Source organism: Theropithecus gelada, chromosome 9 (assembly GCF_003255815.1).
Source record: "Theropithecus gelada isolate Dixy chromosome 9, Tgel_1.0, whole genome shotgun sequence".
Taxonomy (NCBI): domain Eukaryota; kingdom Metazoa; phylum Chordata; class Mammalia; order Primates; family Cercopithecidae; genus Theropithecus; species Theropithecus gelada.
This window is the reverse complement of record NC_037677.1, coordinates 96,149,355-96,171,270: the sequence shown is the minus strand read 5'-3', so window position 1 is coordinate 96,171,270 and position 21,916 is coordinate 96,149,355. Positions and strand designations below refer to the sequence as shown.

The window sequence follows — 21,916 nt, the reverse complement described above, 5'->3', positions numbered from 1 at the left end:
GTGGGACCCTCCCGGCCAGGTGTGGGATATGATCTCCTGGTGTGCCTGTTTGCTTAAAGCGCAATATTGGGGTGGGAGTTACCCGATTTTCCAGGTGTTGTGTGTCTCAGTTCCCCTGGCTAGGAAAAGGGATTCCCTTCCCCCTTGCGCTTCCCAGGTGAGGCGATACCTCGCCCTGCTTCAGCTCTCGCTGGTCGGGCTGCAGCAGCTGACCAGCACCGATCGTCCGGCACTCCCCAGTGAGATGAACCCAGTACCTCAGTTGAAAATGCAGAAATCACCGGTCTTCTGTGTCGCTGGCGCTGGGAGTTGGAGACGGGAGCTGTTCCTATTCGGCCATCTTGCTCCGCCCCACAAGTTTCTTCTAACTTTTGCTCTGCCACCAGCTAAGGTATAGGCCTTGTCCTCATGGCCAAAAATAATTATCTTCTGGGTCTGTGTTCTGACGAGAAGGGAGAAAATGAGCACAAGGAGAACATACCCTTTTCTTTTAAAGGCACAACCCAGGTGTTTCAAACATCACTTTCACTCACATGCCACTAACTAGAACTTACTCATACAGCCAATGTTGGTTGCCAGGGAAGCTGGGGAAAATATTACCCCATCTCTCAATTCCTGCAGCTCTCATGTTCTGTTTCTTCACAATTTAGGAATCAGCTTTAGCTGGGAAGCCACATGCCCAGTTTGAAACTTGAGGTTTCTATTACTAAAGAAAAAAAATGAGACTTGATGTTAAGAAAACCAGTGGTCTCATAGAGAGATATAGAAAATGACAAGATAGAAGGGAGAATGTGAAAAACAATTGTACTGGGAATGAAAGGTGAAGCCAGCTGGGCTTCTGGGTTGGGTGGGGACTTGGAGAACTTTCCTGTCTAGCTAGAGGATTGTAAACGCACCAATCAACACTCTGTAAAAATGCACCAATCAGCACTCTGTATCTAGCTAAAGGATTGTAAATGCACCAATCAGCACTCTGTAAAATGGACCAATCAACGCTCTGTAAAATGGACCAATCAGCAGGATGTGGGTGGGGCCAAATAAGGGAATAAAAGTTGGCCACCCAAGCCAGCACCGGCAACCCACTTGGGTCCCCTTCCACGCTGTGGAAGCTTTGTTTTTTTGCTCTTCACAATAAATCTTGCTGCTACTCACTATTTGGGTCCACACTACCTTTATGAGCTGTAACACTCACTGCGAGGGTCTGTGGCTTCATTCCTGAAATCAGTGAGACCACAAGCCCACCAGAAGGAAGAAACTCTGGACACATCTGAACATCTGAAGGAACAAACTCCGGACACACTATCTTTAAGAACTGTAACACTCACCATGAGGGTCTGTGGCTTCATTCTTGAAGTCAGCGAGACCAAGAACTAACCAGAAGGAATAAATTCTGGAAACATTTTGGTGACCATGAAGGGACATATTTTGGCAACTAACATGGGGCTATTGCCAAGTGGTGAGTACCACTGAACCCCTTTCGCTTGCTATTGTGGCCTATTTTTCCTTAGGATTTGGGGGCTAAATACCGGGCACCTGTCGGCCAGTTAAAAGGGACCAGCATGGCTGCTGGACTAAAGACACGTCAGGCTTTCTGGGAAAGGGCTCTCTAACAACCTCTGACTCTTTGGAGTTGGGAGCGTTGGTTTGCCTGGAACCAGCTTCTGCTTTTCCTGTACTTCTGGGCTGAGGTGAGGGTCAACAGAGTGGAAAGCCAACAAATTGGTTGACCCTGTGGCCATGAGCAGAACTCTCAAAGTCACATCGCCCAAGCGAGACTCGCCCATCTATCCTATCTATCCTGACCCTTGCCTTCTGGGTCCTAATGCCTGTCAGACAAACTTCCTCTCACCTCTCTTCTCCAAGGCTAGGCCTGCTTCTAAAAACCACTCCCTGTCTCTGGTGCTTTTCTAGTTTCTCCTATAAGAATGATTTCTAGTATAAACTTCAGGACTCGATTCCCTTCTTTAGGCACCCGGGTTCACCAATTAGAAAGACATAATTTTTGCCCAAAGCCCCATCGAAGTGGGGACTATGTGGAATCTCAGGATCCCTCCTCAGACTAGCAGGCCTAACAAAAGCTATTCCTGAAGCTGGGATTTGGGGATCCTCAGAAATTGTATCCTTCCTATTCATATAAGTGAGGGCAAAAGGCATCACTGTTCCAACTCTGGAGATCCCTCCCCTCCCTCAGGGTATGGCCCTCCACTTCATTTTGGGGACATAACATCTTTATAGGACAGGGGTAATGTCCCAATACTAACAGGAGAATGCTTAGGACTCTAACAGGTTTTAGAGAATACGTCAGTAAGGGTCACTATTCCGACCTTCCTCGGTCCTCCTTGTGGTCTAGGAGAAAAACTAGTGTTTCTACTGCTGCATCAGTGAGCACAACTATTCTGATCAGCAGAGTCCAGGGACCTTTGTGGGTTCTTGGCAAGAGGTGTCTGCTGCTGCGTCTGTGAGCACAACTATTCCGATCAGCAGGGTCCAGGGACCATTGAGGGTTCTTGGGCAGGGGGAGAAACAAACAAACCAAAACTGTGGGCTGTTTTGTCTTTCGTATGGGAAACACTCAGGCATCAACAGGCTCGCCCTTGAAATGCATCCTAAGCCATTGGGACCAATTTGACCCACAAACCCTGAAAAAGAGGCAGCTCATTTTTTTTCTGCACTACAGCCTGGCCACAATATTCTCTCTCTGATGGGGAAAAATGGCCACCTGAGGGAAGTATAAATTACAATACTATCCTGCAGCTTGACTTTTTCTGTAAGAGGGAAGGCAAATGGAGTGAAATACCTTATGTCCAAGCTTTCTTTTCATTGAAGGAGAATCCACAACTATGCAAAGCTTACAATTTACATCCCACAGGAGGACCTCTCAGCTTACCTCCATATCCTTCCTATTAATATATAGCTCCCCTTCCTATTAATGATAAGCCTCCTCTAATCTCCCCTGCCCAGAAGGAAACAAGCAAAGAAATCTCCAAAGGACCACAAAAACCCCCAGGACTATCGATTATGTCCCCTTCAAGCTGAGGGGGGAGGGGAATTTAGCCCAACCCGGGTACATGTCCCCTTCTCCTTCTCTGATTTAAAGCAGATCAAGGCAGACCTGGGGAAGTTTTCAGATGATCCTGATAGGTACATAGATGTCCTATAGGGTCTAGGGCAAACCTTCTATCTCACTTGGAGAGATGTCATGCTATTGCTAGATCAAACCCTGGCCTTTAATGAAAAGCATGCAACTTTAGCTGTAGCCCGAGAGTTTGGAGATACCCAGTATCTTAGTCAAGTAAATGATAGAATGACAGCCAAAGAAAGGGACAAATTCCCTACTGGTCAGCAAGCCATCCCCAGTATGGATCCCCACTGGGACCTCGATTCAGATCATGGGGACTAGAGTCACAAACATCTGTTGACCTGTGTTGTAGAAGGACTAAGGAGAATTAGGAAAAAGCCCATGAATTATTCAATGATATCCACCATAACTCAGGGGAAGGAAGAAAATCCTTCTGCCTTCCTTGAGTGGCTACAGGAGGCCTTAAGAAAATATACTCCCCTGTCATCTGACTCACTCGAGGGTCGATTGATCCTAAAAGATAAGTTTATTACCCAATCAGTTACAGATATCAGGAGAAAACTACAAAAGCGAGCCCTGGGCCCCGATCAAAATCTGGAGGCATTATTAAACCTGGCAACCTTGGTGTTCTATAATAGGGACCGAGGGGAACAGACCAAAAAGGAAAAGTGAGATCAGAGAAAGGCTGCGGGCTTAGTCATGGCCCTCAGACAAACAAACCTTGGTGGTTCAGAGAGGACAGAAAATGCAGAAAGCCTGTCACCTGGTAGGGATTGTTATTTACAAAAACACTTTAAAAAAGAGTGTCCTACGAGAAACAAGCTGTCCCCTTTCCCATGTCCACTATGCTGAGGCAATTACTGGAAGGACAAAGGTTCTCTGGACCAGAAGCCCCCAACCAGATGATCCAACAATAGGACCGAGGCAAGCACCAGCTCATGTCATCACCCTCACTGAGCCCTGGGTATGTATAACCAGTGAAGGCCAGGAAATTGACTTCCTCCTTAATACTGGTGCAGCTTTCTCAGTGTTAATCTTCTGTCCCGGACAACTGTCCTCAAGGTCCATTACCATCTAAGGAATCCTGGGACAGCCTGTAACCAGGTGTTTCTCCTCAGTTGTAATTGGGAGACTTTGCTACAGATAGTAAGTATGCTTATCTAATCCTACATGCCCATGCTGCAATATGGAAAGAAAGGGAGTTCCTAACCTCTGGGGGAACCCCCATTAAATATCACAAGGAAACCATGGAGTTATTGCATGCAATGCAGAAACCCAAAGAGGTGTCAGTCTTACATGGTCAAAGCCATCAAAAAGGAACGGAGAGGGGAGAACAGCAGCATAAGCAGCTGGCAGAAGCAGTAGAAAGGAGATAAAGAGACAGAAAGTCAGAGAAAGAGAGAGAGGAAGAAACAGAGAGACAAAGAGAAGGAGACAGAGGAAGAGACAGAGACAAAGAAGGAGTCAGAGAGAGAGAGAGAGGAAGAGAGAGAGAGACAGAAAGTCAAAGATGGAAAGAGAGGAAGAGACAAAGAGGGAATCAGAGAGAAAGAGACAGACGAAGAAGAAATCAAAGAGAGAAAAAGAGAGAGATAGAAGTAGTAAAGAAAAAAAAAGTGTACCCTATTCCCTTAAAAGCCAGGGTAAATTTAAAACCTATAATTGATAATTGAAGGTCTTCTCTGTAACCCTATAACACTCCAATACCACCTTGTTGTGAGTGTAAACAAGGGCATAGCCTGAAAGCACTGAGACCACTGACAACCCATAGCCTTCCTATCAAAAATCCTTAACCCAGCAGGTTTCCTAACAGGGGATCTAAATCTTAATTAATTACCATACAAAGGTCTGACCAGACCTAGGAGGAACTCCCTTCAGGACAGGAGGATGGTTCCTACCCAGAGATTAAGGAAAAAAGACACAGTGGGTATTCAGTAAGTGATAAGCAAACTCTTGCAGAAGCAGAGTTAGGAAAATTGCCTAATAATTGGTCTGCTCAAACATGCGAGTTGTTTGCACTCAGCCAAACCTTAAAGTACACGCAGAATCAGGAAGGAGCCATCTATACCAATTCTAAGTTAATATGGACTGAACAAGGTTTTATTAATAGCAAAGAAAAATTAAAATCCCAAACTTACAAGGTTTTCAACAAAAGTAAAATTTGCTAAAAGTTAACAGTGTAACATGTATTATCATAACTTCTGATCTTATGGAAATCAGACCCTATCAGTACCCCTCAAAGCTCAAGTGTGTCAGCACATAGCCATACAACTAATACCCCTACTTATATAGTTAGGAACAGCTACTGTTACAGGAACTGGAATAGCCAGTTTATCTACTTCATTATGCTACTACCACACACTCTCAAAAGATTTCTTAGACAGTTTGCAAGAAATAGCGAAATCTATCCTTACTCTATAATCCCAAATAGACTCTTTGGCAGCGGTGACTCTCCAAAACCACCAAGGCCTAGACCTCCTCACTGCTGAGAAAGGAGGACTCTGCACCTTCTTAGGGGAAGAGTGTTGTTTTTACACTAACCAGTCAGGGATAGTACGAGATGCCACCCGGCATTTACAGGAAAAGGTTTCTGAAATCAGACAATGCCTTTCAAACTCTTATAACCAACCTCTGGAGTTGGGCGACATTGCTTCTCCCTTTTCTAGGTCTTGTGACAGCCATCTTGCTATTACTCGCGTTCAGGCCCTATATTTTGAACCTCCTTGTCAAATTTGTTTCCTCTAGGATCGAGGCCATCAAGCTATAGATGGTCTTACAAATGGAACCCTAAATGAGCTCAACTAACAACTTCTACCAAAGACCCCAGACCAACCCGCTGGCCCTTTCACTGGCCTAACAAGCTCCCCTCTAGAGGACACTACAACTGCAGGGCCCCTTCATCGCCCCTATCCAGCAGGAAGTAGCTACAGCGGTCATCACCCAATTTCCAACAGCAGTTGGGGTGTCCTGTTTACAGGGGGGATTGAGAGGTGAAGCCAGCTGGGCTTCTGAGTCGGGTGGGGACTTGGAGAACTTCTCTGTCTAGCTAGAGGATTGTAAACACACCAATCAGCACTCTGTGTCTAGCTAAAGGATTGTAAATGCACCAAACAGCACTCTGTGTCTAGCTAAAGAATTGTAAACGCATCAGTCAGCACTCTGTAAAATGGACCAATCAGCACTCCATAAAATGGGCCAATCAATGCTCTGTAAAATGGACCAATCAGCAAGATGTGGGGGGCGGGGGCCAAGTAAGGGAATAAAAGCTGGCCACCCAAGCCAGCAGCGGAAACCCGCTCAGGTCCCCTTCCACGCTGTGGAAGTTTTGTTCTTTCGCTCTTCACAACAAATCTCGCTGCTGCTCACTCTTTGGGTCCACACTACCTTTATGAGCTATAACACTCACCGCAAGTGTCTGCAGCTTCATTTCTGAAGTAAGCGAGACCACGAACCCACCAGGAGGAACAAACAACTCTGAACGTGCCACCTTTAAGAGCTGTAACACTCACTGCGAAGGTCTGCGGCTTCACTCCTGAAGTCAGCGAGACCACGAACCCACTGGAAGGAAGAAACTCGGGACACATCTGAACATCTGAAGGAACAAACTCCATACACACCATCTCTAAGAACTGTAACACTCACTGCAAGGGTCCGCAGCTTCGTTCTTGAAGTCAGCGAGACCAAGAACCCACCAGAAGGAATAAATTCCGGACACTGGAATACAAGAAAACATGACTATAGTACCTGAGGAGTTGCAGGTGCAGGAAACTGTTGAGGGTTTGTGAAGAATATCACCAATGAAGTTCCTTGCCTACTTTTTTTTTCTTCGAGATGGAGTCTCACTCTATCACCCAGGCTGGAGTACAGTGGCACAATCTTGGCTCACTGCAACCTCCGCATCCCAGGTTCAAGTGATTCTCCCACCTCACCCTCCTGAGTAGCTGGGATTACAGGCACACACTGCCACACCTGGCTGATTTTTGTATTTTCAGTAGAGATGGAGTTTCACCATCTTGGCCAGACTGATCTCAAACTCCTGACCTCAAGTGATCCGCCTGCCTCAGTCTCCCAAAGTGCTGGGATTACAAGCATGAGCCACCGCACCTGGCCTGCTTACCACTATAATTTTTTAGGAAGGTTTAGTGCTGGTGAGATGTACGACAGTGTGTATGGGTTTGTGTGCAGGTTAGGTGCTTACTATTCAAAGTGTGGTCCAAGGTCTAGCAGCATCAGCATCACTCGGGAGCTTGTCAAAAATGCAGAATCTAGGTAGGCATGGTGGCTCACACCTGTAATCTCAGAACTTTGGGAAGCTGAGACAAGAGGATTGCTTGAGTCCAGGAGTTCTAAGGCCATTTTGGGCAAGACAGCAGACCCTTTGTCTACAAAAGAAAGAGAGAGAGAGAGAAAGAAAAAGAGAAAAGAGAGAAAGAGAGAGAGAGAGAGAAGAAAGAAAAGAAAGAAAGAAAGAGAGAGAGAGAGAGAGAGGGAGGGAGGGGGGGAGGGAAAGAAAAGAAAGAAGAAAGAGAAAGAAAGAAAGAAGGAAGGAAAGGAAGGAATGAAGGACGGAAGGAAGGAGAAAGGAAGAAAGAAGAGAATGAGGAAGGAAGGAAGGAAGGAAGGGAGGGAGGGAGGGAGGGAGGGAGGGAGGGAAGAATCTTAGGCCCCACCCAGACATACAGAACTGCAATCTGCATTTTAACAAATTCTTCAGGTAATATCATTTATCATCACATTAAAGTCTCAGAAGTACTGGGTTAGTTTACGCTATGGTGTGGAATAATCCTAAAAGTTCTGTGTCTTGAAACAACTAAGATTTATTTCTCACTGATGCTGAAGTCTGTCTGAGAGCAAGCAGGTAGCAAGTAGGGAACTCTGCTTCATGTCATCCTCACCAGAGCCCCAGGCTGACAGAGCCTCCACCATTTGAACAATCACTAGTCATGTGGCAGAGGAGGAAATGTGTGACTCTTGTGCTTCCCTCGTATTTCACTGGCCAAATCAAATCCCATGGCCACGCCTATCTTCAAGGAGGTGGAAAAAACATCCTACTATGTACCTGGAAGGAGGAGAATCGAAATACTGCTGAAGCTAGGGGATCCTCAAGGCAGGCAGGCCTTTCAAGGGGTTATGACAATACAGACGTAACCAGATTCAGGGAAAGTATATCAATACAGAGGAAAAGGAGAGCATAAACAGAAGAAACAGTTCAGAATAATGATTCTGAATGGGCACTCAAGGAAGACTCCAGCTTTACAGTCTCATTGATTGGGCAAATAGTGAAGATTTTCATGGAACACGAACATTTTGGAGGAATGGGTTAGGGTGGGGAGTGGAACGGCTGAGTTTGGAATGGACATGCTGAGTCAGAAATCAAGGTGAATATTCACCACTTGTTTATCTTTCCAACCTCATGTTGTATCCCCTCCCCCACTCACTCACCATGCTCCAGCCACACTGGCCTTCTGTTCCTCATGCACCAACCTTGTTCTCATCTTAGGGTTGTCGTACCTACTGTTCCTTCTGCTGGCCCCTTCTCCAAGTCTGTCATGACTGGCTCCTGCCTGTCATTCAGAACTCACCATACATGTCATCTCCTCAGAAAGGCCTTCCTTGGCCATACAAATGTAGTCACACTATATCATACCACCCTATTTCAAAGATCAGCATGGCATCCAGAGCTGACATTTTGTGTGTGTTTTTCTGTCCCACCTCCCCACCCCCATCATTAAAAAGCTCCATGAGAACATGGAGTCTGTCTGTCCTGTATCCCCAGCTTCAAGTACACAGTTGGTACTCAGTAAACATTACTGAATGTTCCCATGGAATTTTCAGTTACAAGTATGCAATAAGGGAAATAAAGATAGGTTCCAATGAGGACAACTGGTTTGGAATGGCAAAAGTTCTCTAAGGTATTAAAGATGACCATGAAGCATTAAACTTTTAGGGATGTTCCACTTTAATGGCTAGAGAAGTGTAAGTGACTGAGAAGTCTAAAAGGTAGAGCGGTTTCTGAAGCTAGGAAAAAGTGCCAGTGAGGGGTGGGGGCAAGCGTTATCTGGAGATGTTAAGAAAAACCGGAATAGAAAAAGACCATTGGATTTGGAAAGGTCATTTATGACCAATGAATAAGAGAGTGAAAAATGAAAAGAGCTTAAGGAGAGAAAGGACATAGAGGTGGATAGGTCATCACTTGAGTAATCTGGCAGTAAAGGGAATTAGTACTCTAGCAGGATTGAATGGGTTTTTGGTAGACCTATTCATTTCTCAAGCTAAATATGCTAGAGAAATGGAGAGACTGAACATGCTGTGGGGGATTTCCTTTTTAAAAAAATTTTTTGAGACAAAGTTCTGCTTTGTCACCCAGGCTAGAGTGTAGTGGCGTCAACACAGCTCACTGCAGCCTCGGCCTCCCTGGTGCAAGCAATCCTCCCCCCAGTAGCTGAGACTACAGGTGCACGCCACCATACCCACCTAATTTTTGAATTTTTGTACTTTTTTGTATTTATTATTTTGTAGAGACGGGGTTTTGCCATGTTGTCCAGGCTGGTCTCAAACTCCTGAGCTCAAGCAATCGTCGCACCTCGGCCTCTCAAAGTGTTGGGGTTACAGGTGTGAGCCACTGCGCTGGCCAGGGAGAGGTTAACTAGGTTAATGGACCCCCTAGGGTGTCCACATGGCACCTTCAGGGACTCTGAAATGCAGAAATTATATGCAAAATTTTGGGTGCACAGAGGGGATGGGAGGTAGAAGTAGGAGAAAAGAATTCGTAGGTTTATTATTTTCCAAACGGTCGCGACCCAACGGTTAACAACGACCGCTTAAGAGTACAAAAAGTTTTTAAAAAGGAAGCCCAGAGAAGGGCTAAACTTTAGAAAGAAAAAAAGGAAAACATCTTTCCTATCCAAGGAAAGGCTATAAACAGATGAAAAAGTCCACAGTTGCATCATCTGGGTAAAACAGAGAAGACAGCTGGAAACCGCGGGCGGCTTGTGCCAACACGCTCAGGGAAGGCAAACGGAAGGCGCCCGTGCTCCCTAGCGCAGGAGGTCCTAAGGCCGGGAATCGCTGGCCTTGCCTCTCAGGACCCGGGCTGACCCGAGGGAGGCAGAGGCCCTCGTCGCCAGGCGGGGGGGCCCATCAGCGCGCCGGCTCAGGAACAAGATGCTGATGCTTCAGACTGGGCCGGGCAGTGCCTCCGAGCTTCCCCACAGCCGCCGCACTTTCCTGCTGCCTTTGGGATGCGGCCTCCAGCCCCGCCTCGCCACCGGCCGTCATCTCTGAATCATCCCGCCCATTTCGACATCTTCCTTCCCCGCCTTCGGCTCTCGGCCTGGCGCAGAGCCCAGTGACAGCCGGGGCCCGGAGGACCTCATTCATTCAACACTTGCTGGGTTTACTGTGCGAACGTGGATGCGAGGCTCAGTGCCGGGCGCTGGGGCCTGAGGAGCACTGGGTCCGGCCCCAGGGCCCACTCCAGACCCGACAAGAGTCTAGCGGGCCGCCGCGGTCCTCCCCTGGCTGTGAGGCGGTTCCCGGCCCGCATGTCGCAACGGCTTCCCGGACAGGCTGCGGGTCGCGCCAGCCAGAGGATGACCGGTCCAGGCCGGCTCCGCCTCATGCCCGCGACGAGATCCCGCGGGAACACGGCTCTCCGGGGCCAGGGCCGCCCGCTCTCCAGCCACGCGTCTCAGAATTTGAGGAGCGCACTCGAGCGCTGGTCGTAACGGTGCCCGTCAGCAGTTTGACGTTGAAGGCCTGTCCCGCCCCGCCCCCGACGCGATCCCGCGCACGCGGACCGCAGCTCTGCAGGCGCCAGTGAGGGGCCCGAAGTCGGCCCCTAGACTCCCTGGGCGCTTCGCTCTTTCTATAGCCAATCGGGGACCGACGTGGTGCGGGCCAATGGCCGCGGTCAAAGTATCAAGAGTGGTTGAGCCTATCAAAGTTCAGCCTTAAGTTTCTCCCGCCCTTCTAAAAAGTCAGAGGCGGGTTGATCGCACATGTCGGCCAATCAGTGACCAATAAACAAGAAGCTTCCAAGATCAAAGGGGAAGGGGTGGGATTTAGGCGCTAGCAACGCCTCAGGGCGGAGGAATGACAGGCGACTTCGCTAATACTACCGACTGATTTTTCTTACGTCAGGAAAAGGGTGGGTCTAACTCGGGGTCTGCACCAATGGTTGGTTGGGGGGCGTGTCCGCGGGGCCAAGCGGGAGCCGGAGGCCCCGGGCTCTCTGGGCCGCGCCTGAGGCGGACACTACGGGGCCGGGGGGCGGCGGCGGCACTGGTGGCAGCGGCGGCGGGGGTGGGCGCCGCAGCTGGCCCGGGTGGATGGAGTTGGAGGGGCGGGGTGCTGGCGGTGTGGCGGGGGGGCCGGCGGCAGGGCCCGGGCGGAGCCCCGGGGAGTCGGCGCTGCTGGACGGGTGGCTGCAGCGGGGCGTGGGCCGGGGGGCCGGCGGCGGGGAGGCCGGGGCCTGCAGGCCGCCGGTACGTCAAGATCCGGACTCTGGCCCGGACTACGAGGCGCTGCCGGCTGGAGCCACTGTCACCACGCACATGGTGGCAGGCGCCGTGGCAGGGATCCTGGAGCACTGCGTGATGTACCCCATCGACTGCGTCAAGGTGAGACCTGCACTGGGCTTCGAACCAGACCTGGGGCTGACCCGACCCCTGGGTCTTGTCCGGAGCCAGGATCCCGGCTGAGAGCCGGAGCCGACATGGGTTCCTTCCTGGCTCCTGCCACTACCACATGATTCGAACCGACACTCCATTCAAGCAAGGTCCCAGCTGGGAGTTGATCCCAGTCAGGAACCAGGACCTATTTCTAACCGTCAGTGAAATCTGAATCGGGACTCAGGATCGAAAATCTGTCAGCCAAAGCCCTGGACCCCACCTGGGACTAAACAGGAATAGGGTGGGATGGGGTATCCCGAAGCTCAGGTAAGTGCTACTAACTCGATTAAGGTGAAGCCAGCTGGCGTGACCCAGACCCTGAAATGGATCTAACGGCTTGAGATGTTTTCTGGGCTAGTGCTTTTACAAACTCCTTACTGTATCTTCCTTTACTGACGGGGCAGGAACCCGAATCTGGAATCTTTCAGCTAGATAAAGGACTTACACGTTAAATCTTAACACATGAGTGATTGGAAATCATTGTGCAGTGAGAATGCAGAGTTCCAGACTGGAAGTAATATGGGAAAGATCGTATTCAGGAAAAGGTTTCAGTTTCTCTGTGAAGCAAGCATGATACCCCACCTATTTCCTGAACATGAAAATTGAGCTGGGATTAGGACTGTATGTGCAGGGAGCACATCAGCCTCCAAACAAGAGAGATGAAACTGATAGCAATTTCTTTGGCCACCTGAAGTTGACAAAAAGGGAGAAGTTGCCTAGAAAGGAAGTGTGACGGTATTAGAAAGTAGATGTAAGTATGAAGACAATGGAATGAGATCAACAAGAAGACACGATTCTTGTGAAAGTATAATTGCATTCACAACCAAGCAGGATGATTAATGTGTACAGAAGTCAGGTCCTTCTGAAGAAAGCTGGGTGAAGAAAGAAACAGATTATTGTTCTTTACAGTTCTTATTCTTGCATTAGTAAAGGTAGCAGCCACTAAAGGTGAGGACTGAATTGAGGGAGAGGTAAACTAGAGGGGACTGTTGATATGACAAAGACCGATACCTCCTTTACATGTTAAGGGTAATAGTCAAACAGTAACCTGGCAGCTTTTTGATTTATATTTCCTCGTCAAATCAGTAAAGTGTTATGTATTCAAAAGGAGGAGAGAATCAACTTGGGAAATGCAAAGTAGATCCCTTTTACCTCCCTCTGATTCTAGTACTGTTTCATGTTTTCATTAGTAATGTGGATAAGGAAATGGGGGGAGTGCTCATTAAGCTTTGTGAATGACAGTAAACTGGCAGGAGTATATTAGCACAAGGTAACTCCTAACAAGGGCCATATCCATTGAAAATGGGGTAAATGTACTTGACTAAAATGGACATTAGAATGTTAAATGCCCTTGTCAATTGGGAGAAATAGAAATAAACAGTAAAATCCATGAGAAGTAACAACATTGAAATGTAAAACGAGTAAGTATAAATAAAAAAGATGCATACATTATATGTATAGACTCTAGGTTGAATGACTTGTGAGTTAATAATGCCGTATATCCAAAAGTTAATATAATCTAGCTCCCTAGACTTAGACTAGGGAGTGAGTGCAGTATGAGTGGAGTGCAGGGTTTAGGATGCAGTTTTTCTGGATGAGTATTGAATGGAAAACAGATCAAAGAAAACCGTGAAAATTATTTAATGGCTTGAAAAATACAGTGTAATAATTTATCTTAGAAATATTACTGTAACTTACCAATTTAACCACTGTTCCATTATAACATAATGGAAGGTTATCTCCTTACTCCATATATTTACATAGTGCTATTGTTGCTATAAACATTTTATAAATCCCTGTTAAAAATGCTTCTAGAATATTTGGGTGCTTGTCCTTAAGGGAGGCAAATCTTTGCCCTGTGATAAGATGAAATTGATTTTGCAGGAACAAAGACTATTCAGAATCAAATATGGTGAACAAAGTGGGAGGTCAAAATGGGTAATACTGTTGGCGTCAAAATAAGGTGGGACTTGAAAGCAAGGAGACTGCTTTACTTCTGAGGCCTATAAACCCATTGAGGAAACACCTCTGAAAGAGAAGTTCCAGAAAGGTTTTGCATAACCACAGCATTGCTGGAATAAGTCAATTGTAGCCTTCCAAGGTAACTATTTTGAAGAACAGTTCTTACTCATTTACATAAGCTTTGGCATTTTGGTTTTTAAAAAATTAGTCATACAACATTGCAGTTATATCTTGAAAGCCCTCCATTAAGGAAATAATGATTTGAGAAAAAAATGCTCAGGAGTTGTCAACAATAACGAAAGCTTATTTTAGAAGGCTCATTTTGACTTGCACTTAATGCTGGGATTTAAATGACTTAGAGGGAAAAACTAGGTGAGGCCAGTATGATTTAGTGTCAGTGAGTATGTTAAATGCTTTTGTGCAGGCATGAAAGTAAAATTCAAATCCCTTCCTTCAGAAAGGGCTTCCCAGTTTGCTTGTTCCGGCAGTTATCCTTCTTCTTTTAATAAGTGGATGGTGGGGAGGAAAAGCAGCCCAGTCTTTAAGACTGGAGGCAGGTATCCATGTTGTTGGAGCCTAAAGGGCAACCATAGTGTTTGCAAATGAAAGCTGACATTGCCTCTTAGCATGCAAGCCTGTCCATCCTCAGCTACTTATCAGGGTCAAGTTGACTTTTAATATCCTTGAGAGGGACCATGAGAAGTCAGTGTAGCCTTGCTAGACCATCATTATTCAACCAGCTATTTCCATGGCCATAATGGAGAGGCTTGGGAGCCCAGATAAATCCCAGTTTCCTTTTCTGGGCCTCAGAGGCAAGCGCCAGACTTTATCTATGGGGACAGATTCTGCAACCCAAAACGGTCAGAACCCTTCTCAAAATCATCTGGCTAAGTACCCACCTATCATCAAGCTGCTGTTGTTGGCTCTGAAGTGGTGAAGCAAATATCCACTTATATAATAAAGAGGGGAAGAGCAGAGGGAGATAAATCTCCAGTTTCCAAATGTAAATGGTATCTGTACATATTCACCTGTGAAAGGTTAGGAAATGGAAACATTAGCTTATTTGATTTTCTTGCATCTAATAATAAGTGTTCGGTGATCTTGTGTGCCAAGCACTATCTGAAGTACCTTACATACATTTATTCATTTAATCTGTGAAGCAACTTGATGAAGTAGAAACTATTTTCATTATTTTACAGTTGAAAGGAGGCTTAGGGAACAGTTATATAACTTGTCCAAGGTCACAGAGTTTAGGTGGCACAGTTGTGATTTGAACTCAGTGTATCAGACTCTCAAGCCTTCCATATAGCTTCCCAAAAGCAGATTACAAGAACCAGGCAAGGCACAGAATTTCACAGTAAAGCTTGTCCCTGAACATATGACCTTCAGATTAATAGTGGGACATGTAAATCATTATAGCCACAGAGAAACTTTAAAAGGAAAACAAAAAATACAAAATTAACCCCGATTTATTAGTGGCTAAGGACAGTTAGTTGTCCATGTATATTTGTGAAATGACTTATACAGGAGGCAATGCTACCATGATCTGTAAATTCTTAGATATGAACAAATATATCTTAGAATCATTTTGAATACAATAAAGATCTTTATATTTCTAGCACCTTATAAATTACCAATGGCTTTTACATACCTTATCTCTTTTAATCCCCACAACAGCCCTATGAGCCAGTCATTCTTGGCCTGTTGTTATAGATGACAATTTTGAAGCTTAGAGAGGTTAAGTGACATACCCAAGATCATACAACTAGCAAAGCTGAGGCTCAGACTCAGGCTTTTTGACTCAAATGTGGCTTGTCTTTTACCAAACCACTTACCTCTCTACTGGGTTGTTTGACTTTTCTCCAAGCCAGGTCGAGGTTTTTCATACTGAGATTTTTCAGAAATTCTTACTATTTCATCTTTCTGTAAAAGGCAGATTTATTGGCCCACAAACTTGGGGAGCCATATTTATATACTTGGCATAGCTTATGCCCAGGTCCTCTCCATAAGGGTGTATTTTTATCGAGTTAGAATTGTTGAGTTAGACTTAGATGTGTGTATAGAATGTTCAAAGTAGCTTCCCACAATCTGGTTTTCTCTTGGGGGTGAGGAGTTCCAGGCCTCTGAAGCCAAACCTTTCAGAATTGGTAGCCAAATACACCACTGACTGCGGCAGAGCAATGCAATTTCTGAACATTCTCCCTATACAAGATCAGTTTTGAATAAATGCATGGAAACATGATAAGCCAAGAAGCTCAATTTATCTTTGCTTATTAGTAGCTCTAGCCAGCATTTGACCCGTAGTCTCTATGAACAACTCTTCTGATGGATTTTATATGCCTTGTGTGATGTGAAAGATCAGTAAACAAACCCTTTATTGGAAATACATGAGGTTTTGTGGGGGGAAGTAGGAAAGAATGTGTCAAATTGTGATAAGTGATACTGTATAGAGTATTTCTGATTGACCATCCAGTAACTAACCTTTTAAGCTTCCGGTTTTTTTTGGTAGCAGGCAGGAGAAAATAACCAGAGGAATGTGGATTGCTTGCAGCTAACCGGGACCTGTTCATCTGGTTAGTTTCTTTTCTCCCATGATCTTGAGGAAAGGTATTACTCTTGGATTCCAATTGGCCAAGAGGAAGGTTGAAGCTTTTTTTTTCTTTTTTTTTTTTTTTGAGATGGAGTTTTGCTCTTGTTACCCTGGCTACAGTGCAGTGGCTCAAACCAGCAAAGGCCCACTACAACCTCCGCCTTGCAGGTTCAAGCGATTCTCCTGCCTCCTGAGTAGCTGGGATTATAGGCGCATACCACCATGCTCGGCTAATTTTTTTGTATTTTTAGTAGAGACGGGGTTTCACCATGTTGGCGAGGCTAGTCTCGAACTCCTGACCTCAGGTGATCCGCTTGCCTCAGCCTCTCAAAGTGCTGGGATTACAGGTGTGAGCCACTGTGCCTGGCCGAAGGTTCAAGCTTCTAATTCCAAATAGAATCTAGTGATTAGATTGATGCAGAAATTTAAACTGTACTTGGGCATCACTTGCTCCCATTGGCTCACCAGTGATTGTAGCTGATACAGTTATGTGACAAAAGATTCATTCATTCAACAGACAAATCAGAAGTGCTTATTGTGTGTCAGGCACCAGACATTGGTTTTTCTTTTTAGACATTGATTTTATATTAACTATTAGTTTCCATGTTACTTTACCTTGAAATGGGTCAGTAGACGGGTCAGAGAAATTTTCCTGGGGAGACACACTCTTCAGAAAAGGTCTAATTTAGGGAGGTGTTTCAAATAAGATTAATTTCCCAAATTTCAACAAAACTTTGTCAAGGAACATCATACAAAGTGTCTACCCTACGCTTTTATTCCAATCATTGAATCCTTTAGAGAGATTCCAAGGATTATGTTTCACTGAGACTGATTTTATTTGCTAATGCCAATTTTGGGATTCAATCAATTTAGATTGGAAATCTGGAAGGGCCCTTCAGGATTGGAGACTAGATTGGTTTCTAGCTAGACACTCCTACCTTTGCAGTTTCAGGGTAAACTTCCTTTCCCAAGAAATAAAATCATCTATTAAGAATGCTACTTCTGCCAAGACTCGGTGTAGACCCAGCCGCCATTGCCAGGTAGTCTGAAAAAGTATCAAAATATTAGCCGCCCCTCAGTGTGTGGTCATGAAGCAGGGCCAGGGGCAGTCTTTAGGTATAAAGCATAAAGTATGTCATAGACAGTAAATACTTGAATTTAGAATCCATTTGTGAAGAACTGTCAGCTTGAGTGTATTAAGGCACAAAAGCAACTTCTGAAAGCTTGATATTTGTTGCTGGGGCTCTGAATGATTTTGGAGTACCAGGACACTTAGCAAATGGTGGTATTATTTTTTCAAGGAAAATAATGGTGTTCCACTCTCAGGGTCATAGATAACAAGAAAAAGAAAGGTCCAAGGCTTAAAAGAAAGATCAGCTATAGATTGGAAATAAGCTGAATGTCAGATATCCCTCTCACAGATGGGCACAGCTCCATGTAGAAGGTCAGCCAAGTGTGTTGAGGTAGGGCGAGAAGTTGGCATTGCTGACATTGCGCTTCTCCTTGCTGTAATTTCAGACCCGGATGCAGAGTCTACAGCCTGACCCAGCTGCCCGCTATCGCAATGTGTTGGAAGCCCTCTGGAGGATTATAAGAACGGAGGGCCTATGGAGGCCCATGAGGGGGCTGAACGTCACAGCAACAGGCGCAGGGCCTGCCCACGCCCTTTATTTTGCCTGCTACGAAAAGTTAAAAAAGACATTGAGTGATGTAATCCACCCTGGGGGCAATAGCCATATTGCCAATGGTATTGAGCCTTCCTGTGCTGGTTCCCCCACTTTCCCAACTCTTTGGGCTTTGCTGCTGTCAGTGCTTTCCAGTCTCAGCATGGTTTGGAGCTGAAGCTTTGGGCTGGGATAGGCCAGATTATAAGGGAGGGACTTCCAAACCTGATGTTCTCAGACAACGGGCCGCTTCAACCCTGCCTTTTCCTTTGGGGCATCTCAACAAAGGGTTACAGTATCCTCCCTTACCTACCAGCTTGACTTGTTCCTCTCATCTCCCTGGCATCAACTTCTAATGCCCTGGTAACATGGAGACACACTGAACTACCCCCAGTGTATGTTTCATAGTTGTATGGTGTCCTGCTCCTCAGGGCAGGATTGGAGGCGACCCAGCCAGCCACCCAAGGAAGATACTAATGAAGCCCCTGCTTTTCGCCTCACCTTTTCAGGATCCTAACTCACCAGAGGCAGTTTGTGTTGTTGAGAACATGACAAAGCCTCATGACAAAGTGAATGGGGGTGGGGCCAAGGAACTGCATGAAGAAACCAGAAGGTTGTATGGAAGTAAGAGAAAGGATAGCAGCCTAGGGCTTCAGGACTGGCTGGAACCAAGTTGAGTGTGGAGAGGGTGAGGGGTAGAGTAGTTCAGGACCTGAACGAAAGATCTTTATAGACAAACGTTAGGATCTGCAAATGGGTTCTGCAGCAGGACAGAGGTGGGATTCTGTGGTGAGATTCTATGAGATCTGACCACCTGGCCCCCGTATCTCCCTCCACTGGTGGCAGGTGATGTGCTATCATCCCTAGGCAGCAGTGTATCTGCTTCCTGTGTGGGGCGCTGCATTTATTCTCAGAACGATCTTTATTGATAAGACCTGAGCTGGCCTTCCTGTCATGGATGTGGAATGCATTGGTGACCTTACAAAGTTGGTGGGAACAGATACTTCCCTTAAACAGGAGTTTAGGAGCAGTGGATCCCCATCTTTTGGACTACCTCCTAACGTTACCTTGTGGTGTAGCACAGCCACTCCCCTTCAGTGGGAGACTTCAATGAGTTGGTCACGCTCTCTTGGCCTTACATGTGGCAGTTGTTTTCTTGTTTGCAGGTGCGGCCGGGTGTGTGGCAACATTACTTCATGATGCAGCCATGAACCCTGCAGAAGGTAATGATTCCTCAACCTATCACTCTGGGCAGCTGCACCTGTGTTTCTTTCCAGTTTGCAGAAGAAAGAGCACATCAGTTTTGGTGGGAAATTCTCTTACCTTGTTTTACCACTAGAGGGTGCTCCCTCCATGTTTTTGGTAGTTAGGAGGCACCCTCTTGGACAGGAAGCAGATTCACTGGGATTTCACTAATCCTTGGGGCTTCCCTAGAAAAAGATATGGCTCCATGTGGCCTGTTTTGGGGCTTTCCTGGGAGTCTCCTTTGTAGTAGATTTGATCTGTCCTGAAAGTTTAGCAGCTTCATTTTTCTTCAAAGAGGTGAAGATGGATTTTTTTTTTTTTTGCCCTCTTATGATTTGCAGGAATTGACACTTAAATATATTGCCTTTTTTATCGGAATGAAGCTAGTTGGGATAGGAATGAAAGGTTAAATTGTAGAACTCAGTTCCTGCATTTCTACTGGGGTCTTGGCTTTTCAGTTGGAGGAAAATTCTCCAAAAACATTCTCCACGTGAGGATGAACAAATACAAGGGGATAGCATCGTTGCCACGTTCATTTTCTGTCTGGGCAAGGCCATGGGGTGGACAGAGCCAAAGCTAAGCTGAAGCTCCACAGAGCTCACACCATGTTATCTACTTGAGGAAGTGGGAGGTGTTTGAAAACTAAAGCCAACTCTTTTTGGCTAAGAATCTTTTCTTTGGTAGCACTTCTCTCTCCTCCCCTCTTGGAGGATCACCATCTCACATTTTAGAAGTTAGGTGCTCTTTGTACCTGAGGATTGGGATTGTTAGGGGCCTGTGTTCATGATAATGTTCACTGTCATGGAGTCATTTCTTGTTGGGAGTGGTAAGAGGGTAAGATTAGAGATAGGTACTTAGTTCAAGAAGACTCTCTGGAGCTCCCACACCATAGATACATCCTGTGTGTGAATTGGCTGGCTTTACAGAAGTCCTGATGGAAGTGGGTTTGTTGTTTTTTGACTTGTTACCAACCCGCTGCCTACTCCCCTCAAAAAAGGGAAGCTGACTTCTCAGGTTAGCCAGCAGCTCACTCATACTTTTTTCTCTCTCTATTCCATTGGCTGATCTGCTGACTTGGGACTCTGAATCTGGATACTCTCCATCACTGGTTGGCCGCTGTCACCATTTCCTTCCTTGATGATGGCACTACTAGTGGTCAAGCAGAGGATGCAGATGTACAACTCACCATACCACCGGGTGACAGACTGTGTACGGGCAGTGTGGCAAAATGAAGGGGCCGGGGCCTTTTACCGCAGCTACACCACCCAGCTGACCATGAACGTTCCCTTCCAAGCCATTCACTTCATGACCTATGAATTCCTGCAGGAGCACTTTAACCCCCAGAGACGGTACAACCCAAGCTCCCACGTCCTCTCTGGAGCTTGCGCAGGAGCTGTAGCTGCCGCAGCCACAACCCCACTGGACGTTTGCAAAACACTGCTCAACACCCAGGAGTCCTTGGCTTTGAACTCACACATTACAGGACATATCACAGGCATGGCTAGTGCCTTCAGGACGGTATATCAAGTAGGTGGGGTGACCGCCTACTTCCGAGGGGTGCAAGCTAGAGTAATTTACCAGATCCCCTCCACAGCCATAGCGTGGTCTGTGTATGAGTTCTTCAAATACCTAATCACTAAACGGCAAGAAGAGTGGAGGGCCGGCAAGTGAAGTAGCACTGAACGAAGCCAGGGGTTCAGATGACACTGCTGCATCCTGCTCACATTCTGTCTCCTGGAATGCTCCCGCCTCAAGTGGAGTTAGAAGGAAGGTAGAGGGGCTCTCCCCCAGGATTTTGGTGTTTCGACTAACACCAGTTCTGCCAACCTCTGTTGCCACCACCTTTCCTTCCAGGCCCTAAGCACGTGCAGCAAAGCACACCACAGCACCTTTGATAACCTCTCTCCATCCTGGGCCTGACGACCTGCTCTGGACTGTTATAGAGGGATAAGCAGCTCATTCCCCTGGTTCCTAATAAAAAGCCTTTAAATTAAATGGTTAGTGGTTTCATTGGGTTTGTCTTGCTAAAGGGGAAGTGAAATGCTGTTAATTGTTCTTGACTTTCCTTTAAGCATAAATCAAGGGACCCAAAGGAAAGGTTTATTGAGTATGTGTGTAGTTTTTGTTTTCTGCTGATTTTCATGACGATTTAAGACATTAGTAGTAGGCCCCAAGCAATCTCTCTGATGGCTAGAACAAGCAGCCCTTGACAGACCCCAACCAGATGCTCCGGATGCCCACTATCTTCCCTAGGGCGGTAGTGCAGCGCAGAAGAGGCAGGTCTCTGCTCTAATTTCGCAGCTCTCCCTGCAGCAGTGCTTTACATGTGGCACTTGGTTTCCATTTTAGTTGTGAAACTCAAATTATTCAGTGAGGCTGCAAGTCCTGAAGATTACATGGTAAATAATACATTTCATTTTATTTTAAGGCTTTCACAGAGTACTTGAGCATGTGTGATCTCATTCGAACCTCAAAAATCTCTGAAGTAGGCAGTGCAGGTGTCATTTCTGTTTCACAAGCAAGAAAGCTCAGAGGCTATGACTGGTCCAAAGCCTCACAGTCAGTGCAGAACTGGGACCCCAGCCCAAGTCTTTTGACCTCACAAGTGAATCTAAGCGTGGCTTCCTACAGATGGGAAATGAGTGGAGGGCATCTCACATCTACTGCCATCTACTGAGGAAGCTCCCTGATGACCAGCTGGGCT

At 46.3% G+C, this 21,916-nt stretch overlaps 1 protein-coding gene across 2 annotated transcripts in view; it reads left to right on the top strand.

The window, feature by feature from the left end:
* Positions 1 to 21,207, top strand: part of SLC25A28 (solute carrier family 25 member 28) — a 61,362-nt gene extending 40,155 nt beyond the window's left edge. Inside the window, exons 1-4 of one of the 2 annotated variants that reach the window (XM_025397617.1) lie at positions 11,285 to 11,700; positions 17,822 to 18,050; positions 19,134 to 19,190; positions 20,366 to 21,207. In XM_025397617.1, coding sequence (XP_025253402.1) covers positions 11,410 to 11,700; positions 17,822 to 18,050; positions 19,134 to 19,190; positions 20,366 to 20,883 — 1,095 coding nt within the window. In that variant the 5' untranslated portion in view covers positions 11,285 to 11,409 and the 3' untranslated portion in view covers positions 20,884 to 21,207. Of the gene's footprint in view, positions 1 to 11,284; positions 11,701 to 17,821; positions 18,051 to 19,133; positions 19,191 to 20,365 lie in introns of those variants that run through there. The other variant, XM_025397618.1, reaches the window with a different exon arrangement.
* Positions 21,208 to 21,916: the final 709 nt, after the last annotated feature.